A 16043-nucleotide genomic window follows, 5' to 3' on the forward strand; every position below is an offset into this window, starting at 1 on the left:
ATATATATATATATATATATATATATATATATATATATACACACTCATACATACATACATACACACACACATAGATATACATATATATACATACATACATACATATATATATGGGACATATTATCACTTTTTTTAGTTCGCTGTACTGTCTTGTGGGAACTGGTGAGATTTCTTTCTTTTTTTGACCACGGGAAAGTCTACTTAAAAACCAATATCAATGCTTCAGCTTCCGACTCGAGTGTTGAAATGTAGAATAAATGTTGGAAAAATGAATGAATGAATAAATAAATAGAAATGCATGGACATATCTGACTGATGAACCACGAGGCAAAGCAAAGAGCAGCGGCTGAACTACAGTCCCTTCGGACAAGTTATGCTGTTTAAGCTGAAAGGATAATGGAAAGTACAGAACCGCGGCCAATCCAAAATGGTCGGCAAAGAATCAATCCCTTCTCAAAACCCTTGAATATTACTACACGGAGGCCTACATTGCAATTTAGCTCTGTAACCCCTTCCTTCACCGATCCCTCTGCCCGGCTGGGGCTGACTGATAAGGTATATTAGAGAGAGTGCTCTTTCTTCCAATTATTCCTTCCATATGTGTGAATAACAAGTCATAGATCCAGTGGGGAGGCCCACGGCATACAGATTAATGTCGATGTTGAGGAGGAGAAAAAGAGAAGAAGAAAAAACCTTTTGGCTTTGTTACGTCCAATGTTCCTTCTCTTAATGGGGAACAGTTCTGGTTCACCTTCATGAACAAACAGTGGTTGAGCTGGTGCACAGTTACTTATTTATTTATTTTGGATTCCCCCCACCTTTTTTCCTCCCCAATTGTACCCGTCCAGTTACCCCCCACTCTTCCGAGCCGTCCCGGTCTCTGCTCCAACCCCTCTGCCGATCCGGGGAGGGCTGCAGACTACCACATGCCTCCTCCCATACACGTGGAGCCGCTTCTTTTCACCTGACAGTGAGGAGTTTTGCGAGGAGGACGTAGCGCGTGAGAAGATCACGCTATTCCCCCCCACCCCCCCCCCCCGAACAGGCGCCCCAACCGACCAGAGGAGGCGCTAGTGCAGCGATCAGGACGCATCCCCACATCCGGCTTCCTTCTCGCAGGCTCGGTGCATTAATGTCGCGCTGCGGAACTTCCGGGTGTGTCCGTTTGCATAAGAACTTCCGGTACAACCGGATGCTTACGTCCTACTGAACCATTAGTTAGCTGCTAACTTATCCGTCCGCGTTAGTGCAGCGACCAGGACGCATCCCCACATCCGGCTGCCCACCCGCAGACACGGCCAGTTGTGTCTCTAGGGACGCCCGTCCGAGCCGCAGCTAACACGGGGATTCGAACCGCCGATCCCAGTGTTGGTAGGCCACGGACGCCCTGCACACGGTTACGTCAGAAAAAGAGAGACTCACGGAAGAGGGGAGACGTCTTGGGTTATGATCGAGGCTTGGTTCTGGTCCTCGCGGTACCTCACGTGAACCACTTTTGCAGGTCACGCGAGGGGAAAGAAACACGTCTTTTGGCGTCTTGATACCGAGTTATGAACACACACACAGCGATGAAGTCCTCCACAAAAAAAGGAAAAACAGGTGACCCCGCGCGTGCAGAGCCGGCTTACGGACGAGCCGCGCGGCCTACTTGAGATTCACGAGTTGTTCGGCGGAAAGTTCATTTCTAGAGAAGAAAATAGCCATCTGCATTATGCATGAGGGATGTGCGCCTTTAAATATTACTTTAAGGCTTGAGGATTTGCATCCCTTAGACATGCTTTGAAGAAATCCTTCAGTGACAAACGTATAATTAAGAAAACACTCGGCATAATTAGGAAAACACAGATCGGTCCCCCTTTAGCTCTCTCCCATATATTCTCGTGACCTTACGGAAGGGAGCGTGCCTAAAGTGACAGCTTTCTCTTTTTGTTTTGTTTGTTGTTGCACCAACTTGCAAGCGGTGTTGCAAGCTCATATGTGCATCTGCGCTTGCAACGTGTGTGTGTGTGTGTGTGTGTGTGTGTGTGTGTGTGTGTGTGTGTGTGTGTGTGTGTGTGTGTGTGTGTGTAGGAGAGTGTCTGCACGTGCCTATGTGCATACTGAGTGCACACACATGTTTGTTTTGCATCTTTTGGTGTACAGGAGGTAACGTGTCTTGTTGTTTCTGCAGCCTTCCTCCTCGGAGAGAATATGAAACACCGAACAGCAGACGTCACCTGACCCTGCTGCCCGCCTCCCCGGTCTTCAGGGATCCGGAGCGCGGTATGTAATAATGTGGGATGGATGGAACAGGGAGGGAGGGAGGATAAAATAAATAAAAGTGCACAGGTGGAGGCTGCTAGTGACAAAACCTTGCCAGGGGCGGAACTCGTTTGAATACCAAGTCGCAGTCGTTAGTTACAGGGAGGCACTGACAAATGGGACGGAGGCGCGCGCGCGGCGATGGGGGTGGCGAGGATGGCGGCCTTTTCGTGACCGGTGACCCCGTCTGAACCCCGTAAAAACCGCCTATTAGGAGACACTTATTTGGGGGGGGGGACACCCGTTCAATTAAGGACAGAGAGCGAGCGGGTGGCTCCGGTGCTTGTGTTCAGTGTGGGCGTGCGTGTGCGCGTGCGCGTGTCGGGCTCGTGCTGTGTGAACGTGTGCTTGGGACGGGACAGGTCGCTTGGTGCTGCGCGTAAGAAGCAGAGGCAACGATAAGCAGGGCAGGTGTCGATCTTGTGTATAAAATCACACAACGTTTCAGCACTTGGTGCACAAACAGAGACTTCCGCTTATTCTCCGTCTGTCCTGCTATGGGGCATACTGCCAAAATGGCCTTTCTTTTTTTTTCTTTAAAGATGTCTTAAAACACTCGGGTGAGGAAGGTTTAAGCGAGTTAATTGGTCAAGCTGCCCAGCGTGGTTGTGACGGAGGGTAAACACCTGTTTGTTTTCCTCGCCTCGCTTCTCCCTTCAGGCTCTGCTCACAGATTCAAATCCATCTCTCCGGCTTCATGTCGGCGGCCGAGACGCAAGACATGATGGACAAGAAGGACACGCAACACAAGACCGATCGCGGACACTCTGCCCTTTTGCTCGTCGACATGGCGGATACCGTAATTAAACCCATTAGCAGATTAACTTCGCCCCCCCCTCCCCCCCCCTCGGTGCCAGCAACGAGGGCTGTGCCGTGCTGCGCAGCTCGGCCAGGCGGTTGGGAGCGTGTTTCACTGCTCCGGGAAGAGTCTGACGGCAGACGTGACGAAGACGGCGACGAAGCTCGCGTCTGCAAGGAGGAGAGGCGGCAGAAAGCGCGGCTGATTATAAAAGTGAACAGTGCCCCCTCTTCCTCTCAGGCGGACTCTGCAGCTCTGCAGCCCGAGTAGTGCGTCTTGCAGGCAGCAGAGGCGTCTGTCGTCCACACACTCGCCCGGCACCCGGCCACATCTCAATGCGAGCATCTCTCCAACGCAGTGCGGCTTTAAGAGGACGGGGGGCTCTTACATTTATGGTTGGCTCCTCCCACCGTGGTGATGTCAATCAAGAGAGAGAGAGGGAGAGGGAGAGAGAGAGAGAGAGGGAGGTGGGCAGTACTGAGGGACTGAGTTCATACAATACTACTGAGACATCTACAGCTTAGCAGACAGATACGGTGAACCGCCTATCCCGGCTCCTGTAAGCGATGCTGCGCTGAGGCACACTTTCATCCAACTCCACTGGGGGGGGAGGAACCATGCGTCCTCTGCGGTCTTCGTTTCAGTTGAGTTTTTGGGGAGCGTACCGCACTGCCTCGAATCAGTCACACAAGTGATGGGGAAACCAGAAATGACGCGCAAGTTGTTTGTTTTGCAGTAGTTGCACTTGTGGGCTTGTTTTCTTCTTCGTCTTCTTCTTCTTCTTCTTGCGCGCGCGCGCGCGCGTATGTGCGCTTGGATGGAAGTTTTTACGCGCGGGTCACGAAGCGATAACGCACGCATGCGAGTTTGATGCCAACGCTTCTTTTTTTTCCTCCTCTCCCTCTCTCCATGTTCTCTTATTTTTTATTTTTTGTTTTCCTCGGTTTGGGTAGAATGAGGTACGATAGAGGTGAACATAGATTTGGTCATAGCCAATAAAAAAAAACACGCACGCGCCTGGACCGATGCGTACCTCCGCCCGTGCTGGATTGCGCAGCCAAGATACCCGAAGAGGAATTACTGCGTCCCCCTCGAAACAAAGTTGATCGCCATCCTTGCATTTTTTTTTTATTTAAAAAAAAAAAAATTTTTTTTGGCTTTCTTTTCTTTTGTGGCTTTTTCCGTTGCAAAGGAGGACCCCAGTTTGTAGCCGCTGGATAAGTTTTTGGTGGTGGATAAACGCATTTTCTTCATCTGCACCGCATCTCTCCGCCGCTCCTGATGAGGAGCCCCTCGCCCTCCTTCCCCCTCACACTTCACTTTAATTCATGGCGCTTCTCTCTTAAATCACTGATGTCGCTACGTGACGGGACTTGCGATTGATTTTTGGGGTTTTTTTTCTCTCCCCCCCTCCCTCCCACCCCCACCACCACCACCACCACCACCATACCAGAGAGGAAAAGGTAAGCACACTGGTCTGAACCGAAACGCAAATAGCCCTGTGTTAGAATTTACTTGGAGCTGTTTCTTCTTCTTCATCTTCTTCTTCTTCGTTTCATGTAGCCGATTTGCACGCCTCATTTGAAATGCATGGCAAATGACGACGGAGGCACGCGCACTGTAGCCTAATTGATGTTTTCTGTTCGCAATCAAATTGGCTCCCAAATCCCGTTGACGAGCAGCGCTGTGTTGGAAACCAGTGAGAGCCACGTAGGCTGAGCCACAATTACACCACAGCCTGTACCTACATCATAATATTATTATTATTATTAATAATAATATTAATAATAAAATCACATTCTGGTCATTTTGATGACCCACGGGGTTTCTCGGAGTCTGTTCACATCATCATCCCGCCAACACCCCCCGCTACTCGACATGCTGGGTAGGGAGAGAGCACATTCTGGCTGGTACGCGGTCCAACGCTGGGCTGTAGAGGCTCCAGACGGAACTGGCGCATCACGGGAAGCTCGTGTCACGACTATCAGCCATATTATTTCAGTCTTGTCACCAGCGGTTCCGCCGACGGGCCCCCCCTCTTGTTACGGGAGCGGGCAACTGCCTGCACTTTCCGGCGCAGTTTGATCAGCAGCGGGGTTGTCGGGCTGCCGCGTGCGTGGGCGCGCAGCGGCCGTGCGCACTTTGGTGAGCGGGGCGGCTGGCACAGGCTGCGCGCGCCCGCGCGCGCGCGCGCACCGTACTGTATATCCCGAGGCTGCCTGGTAGACTTCCTGTCTCGTTGGAAGTGAATAAAAAAAAAAAGTAATTTACGAAGCTGTGCTGCAGATAAGGCAGAGAACAGGAAGTTTGGATGGCTACCCTCCCCCCCAGCCCCCCCCCCACAGGGGGGCTGCAAGATACCAGGCTACGGTTTGATTTGCAGGTATGATTTAAACTCGTATTAAAACCAATATGGGCGCTATCTGTGTTGGAAGTCCCATTTCCTCCGTGGTGAGGGAAGTCAAACGGCGGTGAGAGTTGCCGAAGTGAGAGGTGCCAGGCACCGCTGAAGGCCACTGACCACCAAGCCGCGTTTCGAATGGAGCTGCTGGGCACAAACACGGCTTAATGAGCTATTTAACTTGGGGGGGATTTTAATAAACCTGTTGACTGATGTTAGGGAGCGTTTCTGATGTACTAGTCCACACGCCTACACCGCAGAGGAACCCCCCTGACTGCCTCCGTCATGCTGAGCCGGACTGCATCCGTCTTGCAACTAACTGCATGGCACCGACTAGCAGGGTCTCCTGCAGGACGCGGGCAGCGGCTGCAGTGTGATGCTGAACTCGAGACAGATAGAAATGCATGTGCGTGCGTGCGCGCGTCCTTTTGGAAAGACTTTTACCCCACCGTCCCACAGGTTTTTTTTGGGGGGGAGGGGGGGGGGGTACCGCCTGCACCGCACACCTCCAGGTGTCGGATGTTATTGGCGTCTTTGTGTGCTCGACAGCTACAGTCGATGCTCCATTGAAAGTCCTCGCGTGTGTTCTCCTGCTCCATGAAAACCCTCCGGAATGTAAATTAGTCTCTGTAGGGTCCCCCATGCTGCCTCGTGCAGACCCCCAAATCCAGTTTGAGGAGCAAGCCTCTGATATAAGCGGTGGTTTTGGATCATATCTTGTGTTGGTCTCTGGTAACATGCACAGTTCTGCCTGAGATGAAGCGTCCTTTGCAAATAGATTTAAATAAATAAATAAATAATACATATGTATGTATGTATGTATGTATGTATAGCCCACCTCTTTTTCTGCTAACAGACTTCATGGTTCATAATGCTGCCTACAATTGTACATAAGGCTGAAATATGATTACGAAATATTGGTGTGGCATGTCACGCCAGTGTGCCTTTTCCACATTATATGAAATTTTTCACCTTTTTTTTTAAAAATTTCTTTGTAGCCTACTATACTGCAGTTCTCATTCGTTTGGCTTGACTCAATTTTACATTATCTACATCATCTTCTATGAACTGTATTATTTGCCGGACACCTCTCGTCGATAATTTGGGCCTTCGTCGCCTCACGCTCATGGACACGTCTGATTTTTGTGTGTGGAAGGCCTCAGCCTCCCGGCCCAAGCATGCAGTTATATTTTGGGTGACGTAGGCATGAGAAGAAATCATCGCACCAAATATCGACGATAAATCCAGCTGCGTGTGCTGACTGCCCTCTTGAGGTGCATCCTCACAGCGCTGTAGGTTAGCCGGCCCTCCTGCTAGCAGGGGAGCGAGTTACTCGGGGATTCAGCATCTGACCGGACGCCGGCGAGCACCGCTGACCACCGTTTACAGATTCGGTCGCACGGTGCTGCCGGACCTGCAAGAACGCAGGGGAGGCAGCTGTCGTGGCAATTATCTAATACGAACCGCCCTCACAGTGGCAATTATCTAATACGAACCGCCCTCACAGTAGCTAACTTAACACTGCACATTTTGCCAAGATTTCTGCGTGTGGTGCATCATCTGCTTTTTTGGAGAGTGACGCTATGTGAACGTTTGCACGTCACCAGGCAGCTCCTGGTGACTTCATCCCCTGCACACGTTGCGTTTATCGCTTTTACCCCGGCCTCGATCGTCTTCACGTGGCTTTTCATGTTTAACGTCACCCCCCCTGTCGTTGTTTTACCCTGTTGCACTCTAACACTTCAGCTTTCCCGGGGGAAAATGAGTTTTTATCCCTCTGTGGTGGCGGGGGTGGGGGTGGTGGGGTGGGTTGGGGTTGGGGAGAGAAATGTTCTGACTGTGTTTGGAGTGGGATAAGAAAAGAAAAAAAATGGACTGTTCTTGACAGAAACCTTGTCTGCCAGACTGTCAGCGATGTTTAAAGCGGCTGAAAGAGAAGGAGAGCGGGGCGATCAAAAGCACCGCTTCCACCGATGCCCCCGCTTTTTGGACGTCTCTCTGGGTGCACCGGCAACACCGGTGGATATAACTGCACTGGGGCGTGGGGGGGGGTAATTCACAGTGTTGTTGGTGTTTAAAGGACTCCTAATGACCTGGGTTCTACCCTATAAGAACTCATCTGGTTTATCGACTTGAAGGGTTATTTGGTGGGGTGGGGGTGGGGGGGTAGGATTGGTGTGCTCCCTTCTCTTTGCCGCCCTCAGTGGATGAAAACCACCGGGGCGGGCCTGTCCATCACATTGTCAAGTGAAGTGATCTAGGGCCAGCTTGCTCCTCTTCCTCCTCGTATCCCCCAAGAGAGGGAGGCCTGGGCCTGCTTGCTGGATTCAACCTGCTGTCTGGGGCTCAAAATAGCATTTCAGGAGACTAGTGAAATACAAGCAACGCAGACACTCTGACTGACACCTAAGGACCCCCCCCTCCCCTCCCCTCCCCCTTCCTTGCATGATTCTCCCTCTTTCCCGAGCCATCTTTCATCTGGACGAGCTCATACGGACTCATGAAAACCTACAAAGTCGCCAGAACGCTGCAAAAAAATCTCCAATAAGAAAAAAGTTAAAGCCCGGTTGTCAAACGGGTTGTAGGAGTGTGGCTTTAACATGCAGAAGAATAATGCCCGCCCCTCACCTTCACCTTCAGTCCAGCAGCCTGATACTATATCGGCTGGTTGTAGAGAACAGCACCCTAGCTGTGCACGTTTTTTTACGGCGTTCATTTAGCCAACAGTACACATTACACCCTTTATGCACTAGTTATTTCCAACATGCAGTTTTACTTTGCATGGCCAGAAAAAAAAAGAAGAGAGATAAAAATGCAGTGAGCAGTCATCCTGCAGAACATCACTATCACTTACAAGGAGACGAAAACCTCGATCATGCTCTGTCCTTTTAATCACTATGATGGATGATGGCACATCGTGGTGTGTAATCTAAGCTTCATTATGCATTGTGGGATTTTAGCCTTGGACCGTGTTACTCCTAGAACCATTGTCTCTCTCTCTCTCTCTCTCTCTCTCTCTCTCTCTCTCTCTCTCTCTCTCTCTCTCTCTCTCTCTCTCTCTCTCTCTCTCTCTCTCTCTCTCTGTTTCTCTCTATATCATGCTGTCTCTCTCTCTCTCTCTCTCTCTCTCTCTCTCTCTATCATGCTGTCTCTCTCTCTCTCTCTCTCTCTCTCTCTCTCTCTCTGTTTCTCTCTATATCATGCTGTCTCTCTCTCTCTCTCTCTCTCTCTCTCTCTCTCTCTCTCTCTCTCTCTCTCTCTCTCTCTCTCTCTCTCTCTCTCTCTCTCTCCCTCTCTCTCTGTTTCTCTCTATATCATGCTGTCTCTCTCTCTCTCCCTCTCTCTCTCTGTTTCTCTCTATATCATGCTGTCTCTCTCCCTCTCTCTCTCTGTTTCTCTCTATATCATGCTGTCTCTCTCTCTCTCTCTCTCTCTCTGTTTCTCTCTATATCATGCTGTCTCTCTCCCTCTCTCTCTCTGTTTCTCTCTATATCATGCTGTCTCTCTCTCTCTCTCTCTCTCTGTTTCTCTCTATACCATGCTGTCTCTCTCTCTCTCTCTCTCTCTGTTTCTCTCTATATCATGCTCTCTCTCCCTCTCTCTCTCTGTTTCTCTCCATATCATGCTGTCTCTCTCTCTCTCTCTGTTTCTCTCTATACCATGCTGTCTCTCTCTCTCTCTCTCTCTCTCTCTCTCTCTCTCTCTCTCTCTCTCTCTCTCTCTCTCTCTCTCTCTCTCTATATATATATATATATCATGCTGTCTCTCTCTCTCTCTCTCTCTGTTTCTCTCTATATCATGCTGTCTCTCTCCGTCTCTCTCTCTCTCTCTGTTCCTCTCTATATCATGCTGTCTCTCTCTCTATCACTCTCCCTACGTGTCTCTCTCTCCCTCTCTCTGTCTCTCTCTCTCTCTATCATGCTGTCTCTCTCTGTCTCTATCACTCTCTCTCCCCCTATCTCTCTTTGTGTCTCTCTTTATCAGTCACTTTCTCCCTCTCTCTATCACTCTCTCTCTCTCTGTCTGTCTCTATAACCCCCCCCTCTCTCTCTATATATATATATATATCACTCTCTTTGTCTCTCTCCCTCTCTGTCTCTCTCTGTGAGACTTGTACGTGTTAAGAGTTACGTGCCGTGATTACTTATGGGCATGTCTTATCAGTATTTCGTCATGACAGTATTTTGTTTCTTAGGACGAGTAACCTTTACAGCGATCAATGTCAACCATGTTTTTTCTCTGTCCAGCTGTCTTCTAATGAGTTTCAGGAGACTTTGTGTGTTTTGTGTGTGTGTGAGTGTGTGTGTATGAAACATGTGAAAAGTAGTGTGCGTTTGCTGCAGGCCGCGTGGAAGGCCCTGCAACTTCGCGTGGCGTCGGTGGTCCGAGCAAAGCTTTTATCCTGATTCTCACCAGCTCCCCTTTCTCAGTGCGGGCACACTTTCCTGCGTGACGATGAATATCCTGCCTTTACCGATCTGCAGGGTCCCCGCAGTGCACTTTAAACGCTCGCACCGATTCCACCGGATATTGTTTGCCTCGTGTATAAATGGACGGCCTTTTCATACGGAGAGAAATAGCACGATTCCCCACAGAAGCGTTGGCGCCGTGCTATTACTGCAGCAGGTGTGCATTATCAGCACTAGTTGTGCATCATTTGCGTGATGGCTGTCACACGTTTTTTTGTTTTTTCCACTGGGAAGAAAATAAGACGTTTGATTTTCGAGATGGCTGCGTTATGAACACAAATCATTACGTCTCGGGGAAAACCGCATGAGATTAATAAACACTCGGGGTGTTGAAGAGGTTGACCCCAGCGCACAGTGGGACGTGAGCAATGCAGTCATTTCACTCTCTGAATATATCGAGTTCAAATACACATGGCAGGCATATATATATATATATATATATATATATATATATATATATATATTCAGATAGGCAGTAACAAACGCGTTCTATTGGAGGCATTACTCACAAATGTAATTTATTTTTACCTTATGGTGGGACGTAGGTAAAGACCATAATGCAGTGCTTTTCTTGTAGCCTGATTTGCCCTATCCCTGCAGTCCAGAGACTGGATACAAACATTACCAAAAGTTACATTCAGCAAAGTGATGCACACATGGTTACATTGTTGCACCTAAAGTGGGCCGACCGTGGGGATTGTTACTTTGTATCCTAATTTCACCAGTTAAGAGTAATTTCACTACAGTAATGGAGTGGCTTTCCGGTGTCTGGGTAGTGTAGCGGTCTACTTCGTTGCCTACCAACACGGGGGTCGCCGGTTCGAATCCCTGTGTTGCCTCTGGCTCGGTCAAGCAGCCCTACAGACACTGTTTTTGTGTCTGTGGATGGGAAGCCGGATGTGGGTGTGTGTCCTGGCTGCTTCAATAGCGCCTCCTCCGGTCTGTCTGTCAGGGCACCTGTTTGTGGAGGGAGAGGGGAAACTGGAGGGGAATAGCGTCCCCCTGGTGAAACTCCTCACTGTCCGGTGAAAAGAAGCAGCTACCAACTCCACATGTATTGGAGGAGGCACGTGGTAGTCTGCAGCCCTCCCCGGATCGGCGGAGGGGGTGGGCAGCGACCGGGACCGCTCGGAAGAGTGGGGTAATTGGCCAAAAATACAATTGGGGAGGGAAAAAAATGTAGTGGATGAATGAATAGATGAGTGAATAAATAAAAACAAGAAAGAGTAAGCCGAATTAACACGTAGACTACCTTATTAAAGACGAGCAACGATCAGCAGCACGTGCTGGTGTAAAATGTCAAGAGAGGCGCCGCCATTAAATGAATCCGTCATTATCTTCCAATGACCTACTTGGGTTTTGGCAGCCGGGGTTCTCGCCCTTCGAAAATATTTTGTGCACAGAACGCAGCTGAAGACTGCAGAGAGAAGCCAACTGGCTTCCGTGGCAAAAAAAAAAAAAAAAAAAATTAATGGCAAATGTCAGCTGCCATAACGACCAGCGGGTATTTCTTCTGTTTGGGTTTTGAACGCGTCATACAGGGATCACTCAGAGCAGACTGGCAGCATGGGGCGTTTGAAAGTGCGCGTTGAGAAAGGATGCATCCATCAGCGTGCCGTGACACCGTGATTACATTTCACTGATTTGACAGATGGCGGCCCTTACAATAAATGATTTCAAATTGTTTCTCTCCATCCACAACAGACGAAGCAAGCGGCGTTCTTATCAGGCTGTTTATGTTTACACATGTGGCGTTCATGAAATATCGGAGAGCTCGCTTGTTTACATTTCGCGCAAATGAGGCTCACCATTAATAGTGGCTGTCAGCCTCCACAAGTGTGTGCGTGCACGTGTGTGTGTGCATGTGTTTGTGTGTGCACGTGCACGTGGTTGGGGCGAGGCGTGGGTGCGGGCGGGCGGGTCTGTTCATGGGTGGAGGTGCTAGCTACCTGAAGTTTGGTTCTGAGCGGCAGTTTGCAGAGACACCGCCACAATGCACTAACACAGAGATGGAAAAATGAGCCCCCCCCCCCCGTCATACACAACAGTCTTTTTTGACTGGTCAAATCATAAAGAAAAAAGAAAATGTGCATCTAAAAACTAATTTCTATTCTAGACTTCCCCCGGTGTCAGAACCTCACACAAGCTCTTCGAAGCCGGCGTTCAAGCTCAGTTGTTGTCTGTTGTTCTGGTGCGACCGCCATCTTAGCTGCCCCCCCTGCTCTTCAATGATGACGCGAAAGGGTTCAACATAGGATAGACTCATAGAATATGTGAACTACAGTCCTTCATGCACCCACCTACTCACTGGACATCATCAAAGATTTATAGTGTAAAAATTGATTATTTGCTCTCAAACACACGGGGAGGATGTGGGCTTATACCTAGTTAGGATGAAGAGGTTGAAATCAATGCTCTCTGTGAGGAAGAAAACTGGTAATTACAACGAGACCTGGACGCCATGTGTGCTAACATCTCCTGTTCTTTCTCCCCTTCATCTCTCTCTCTCTCTCTCTCTCCCCCTCTTTCTTCACCTCCCTGCTGTTGACAGAATTGCGGCCTTAGAAGTGAAGCTCCCATCCACTGTTGATTATGGACTTTGCAAGTCGGGCTCATGTGCAGGTGGTGCTACTCACCTGCCTGGTCTTGCTATGCCGGGCACAGGAGAGGGACTACACGGTGAAGGAGGAACAGCCAGAGAACGTCCGCATCGGGAACCTGCGCAAGGACCTGGACCTCAACCTGGACACCGGCATCAAGTTGTCATCGCCTCTGCAGTTCAAGCCCGTGTACAAGACGGGCGACATCCCTCTGGTCCGGGTGGAGGCCAACACCGGGGAGATCTTCACCACCAACCATCGCATCGACCGGGAGAAGCTGTGCTCAGGGGTGTTCAACGAGAAACGCTGCTACTACGAGATCGAGGTGGCCGTGCTGCCCGATGAAATCTTCCGGTTGGTCAAGATCCGCTTTCTGATTGAGGACGTCAATGACAATGCGCCCCTTTTCCAGTCCACGGTCATAAACATCTCTATCCCAGAGAACACAGCCATCAACACCCGATACCCGGTGCCCTCGGCGTTTGACCCCGACGTCGGGATCAATGGGATCCAGCATTATGAACTGGTCAAGGTGAGGACGTCTCTCGTCTTGTTTTTCTCACCTTACGTCTGTCTGAGATTTTCATTTCTAAATCTCGTCTCACCTATTTACACGTTTGATTGGTGGACCTCAGCTTGGCTCACAGGCTTAACTTTAGGTCTCCTGGCTTGGAGACACCACCCAATCAACCCAGTCACCCTTTTGTTTTTACCCTATTAATGATTGACAATAATTTGTGATGGGATGGGAGAGGATTCAGTCTTACCATTTATTCCATTCTTACCATTCATTTAACGGTATGACAGCAGAATGAAATGCAGGCATTGTCATATCGTAATATTCAGTTTTTGTTGTCTTCCATCTCTAAGCAAAAATTTCTCCCAAAAATGGGTCTGAAATATTTGATGGAGTCTTATTTGAAAGCTCGTTTTGGTTTGATATTATACTTTACAAGGTGTCTGGGTGGTACAGAGGTCTATTCCACTGCCTGCCGGTTCGAATCCCCGTGTTACTTGGTCGGGCATGCCTACAGACACAATTGGCCATGTTTGCGGGTGGGAAGCCGGATGTGGGTATGTGTCCTGGTCGCTGCACTAGCGCCTCCTCTAGTCGGTTGGGGCGCCTGTTCGGGGGGGGGGGGTAGCGTGATCCTCCCACGCATGATGTCCTCGTGGTGAAACCCCTCACTGTCAGGTGAAAAGAAGCGGCTGGCGACTCCACATGTATCGGAGGAGGCAGGTGGTAGTCTGCAGCCCTCCCCGGATCGGCGGAGGGGGGTGGAGCAGCGACCGGGACGGCTCGGAAAGAGTGGGGTAACTGATCAAGTACAACTGGGGAGAAAAAGGGGGGGGGGGACCCGAAAAAAAGATAGTTCCTTAAACAACCTGGGTCTTATTTTCATATTTTTGCCATAGTGCATATTGATTATGATATCATGGTACAATCGGGAGAAAAGGGGGGGGGGATATTATACTTTACCACACAGTTCACTGTGATGAACCTCGGGTGGATTCCTCACCAATGTTTTTGCATAAGCAGATATCGTCACTGATATTGTGCAGAACTCCTATGATCACGCTAACTTCCCTTTCCTCACCACACAGCTATATTTCCCCATATGATTCTCACCATTCACACACCGTCCTCTCGAAACCTCTCGTGTGACCCATTTTATCCAGTATCGGTATAAGAGGTTGGATCATCACGCCGCACCGCTGTTGGCATAGGCTTAAAGTTGACTTATTTTCATCCGCTGGAACGTCTCATGTAATTTTTTTTATATTAGCTATTAAGAGTGCCATATGCTTTCATTCATTATGAGAGTAGGCCATAAAGAAGGTGAATTTTTTGCCACGTAGAGTAAGTAATACTGGAGAGCACCCGGTAAAAAACTGCAGACGCAGCATGTAAGTCCAATTTCCAGCAACAGGTTCGACGTAGTGAAGTAGCAGATTAAAGCCAGCGAGGAGAAATTCAGCGTATTATACTAATCAGTGTCTCGTGCAGGACCAGGAAAGCATTTCTTCACCATCTAATCTATCATTGATGCTCTACTAAACCACAGTGCAATATTTCTCACAGCTTTAATGAAGTAAAGTCTAAAAGTGGAAAAGTAGGGTAATATCATGCATCCCCCATTTATAGTCTTGACAAGACTCAATGGTTTGTGGTCAGATGAATATTGTGGATAATGCGGACACTTACAAATGAAGTGTAATTTAAGAGGGATACACCGAGGTAGTCTGCGGGAAAGCTTAAACGTAATAAATAGAGAGAGGGGGGGGGGTTATTGCACATTTGAGAGCGTGGCGCTCTGTGGAAATTACAAGTCCATCTTGGAGCCTCAGACGAAGTTAGCGCCGGATAAGAATGAGCAGAAGAGTTGCTTTCCATGTCTGCCTTGCATACCAATTTGCATTTTTAAAGAGCCTCTCCACTGCCAAGGCCTCGCCAGTGCAATGTCCTGAATTGTTCATGCCTGGAAAATCACCAACCAAATGCTCCGCTCATTACAGCGATAATCTGAAATCATTTGCTTTGCCCTTTCCATAATATAATGCCTTCCCAAACCCGTACCCCTACTCTGGTTTGTAGTATCTTTTTGGAATAAAGACTTTTGCTGCAGCATCCTCGGCTCTACATCTCTGATTCACCTCACAGTGTTGCTTTTTTTTTTTTTTTTTGGTGGTTTGTTTTTCCATTACTGTCTTTGAATTCATCTTTAGACTATATTTCAACAGAAGGCAGGAGAAGTACCGACGGTGCCAGAAAAACATCAACCAATCGGTGCCGTCTATTTTAGCGATGCAGCAGAAAGCTCGGGGTTTAGTGGGGGGGGGGGTAGGAGTGTGCAAGCATTTCCTAGAATAGCTCTTGGCTGCTAAGCCACCCCTTGGACTATCTTTGTATGGCCCTTGGAGATTTGTCTCAGAGGCTCTCTCAGATTAATAGTTTGCCCAGTTTTCTCTTGTTGTTCAGGGCACGATGGCTAAAATTCCCACAGTTGGGCGGCACAGCGAGCCACGCTCGGCGCAGCCCACGCCTCCTCGGTGTGTAGCTCGATTGAGCTTCCATTATGAAAATCGAATGAACGAGACACGATGGTCTCTCTCTCTCTCTCTTTTCTTTGTCTATAGGGTTATCGTTCCTCTTCTGGTGCAAAAACAATGGGTAATATCGTCGCGGAGAGTGCTTTAGCGTCACGTGCGATAGTTTGTAATCAGAGCTTATGACACCATTAGCACTCGCTGCCGTGTTTTGCATCACCTGAACTGCAGCGAAGGTGTCCTAAGAAACGGCCAAGGTCGGAGGAAGTAATCCCATGCATGGATGAAGAAGGATCCTCCATGAAAGCAGATTTTATCTGAGGTATTAACAGAGTACCTCGCCGGTACCTTGCGGAGAAACATTCGAGACTCGGCGGGGTTTTATTGTTTTTCCTTTGTTTTGCTTCCCCCATTGCCCATTCATT

The 16043-nt window shown here is 49.0% G+C and overlaps 1 protein-coding gene across 1 annotated transcript in view; it reads left to right on the top strand.

The window, feature by feature from the left end:
• The first annotated feature begins 12562 nt into the window (after positions 1-12562).
• Positions 12563-16043, top strand: part of pcdh11 (protocadherin 11) — a 168245-nt gene continuing 164764 nt past the window's right edge. Inside the window, 1 exon segment of the mRNA XM_056286125.1 lies at positions 12563-13102. Within this exon segment, the coding sequence (XP_056142100.1) occupies positions 12563-13102 (540 nt within the window).

This window comes from Lampris incognitus, chromosome 1, assembly GCF_029633865.1.
Source record: "Lampris incognitus isolate fLamInc1 chromosome 1, fLamInc1.hap2, whole genome shotgun sequence".
Lineage (NCBI taxonomy): Eukaryota > Metazoa > Chordata > Actinopteri > Lampriformes > Lampridae > Lampris > Lampris incognitus.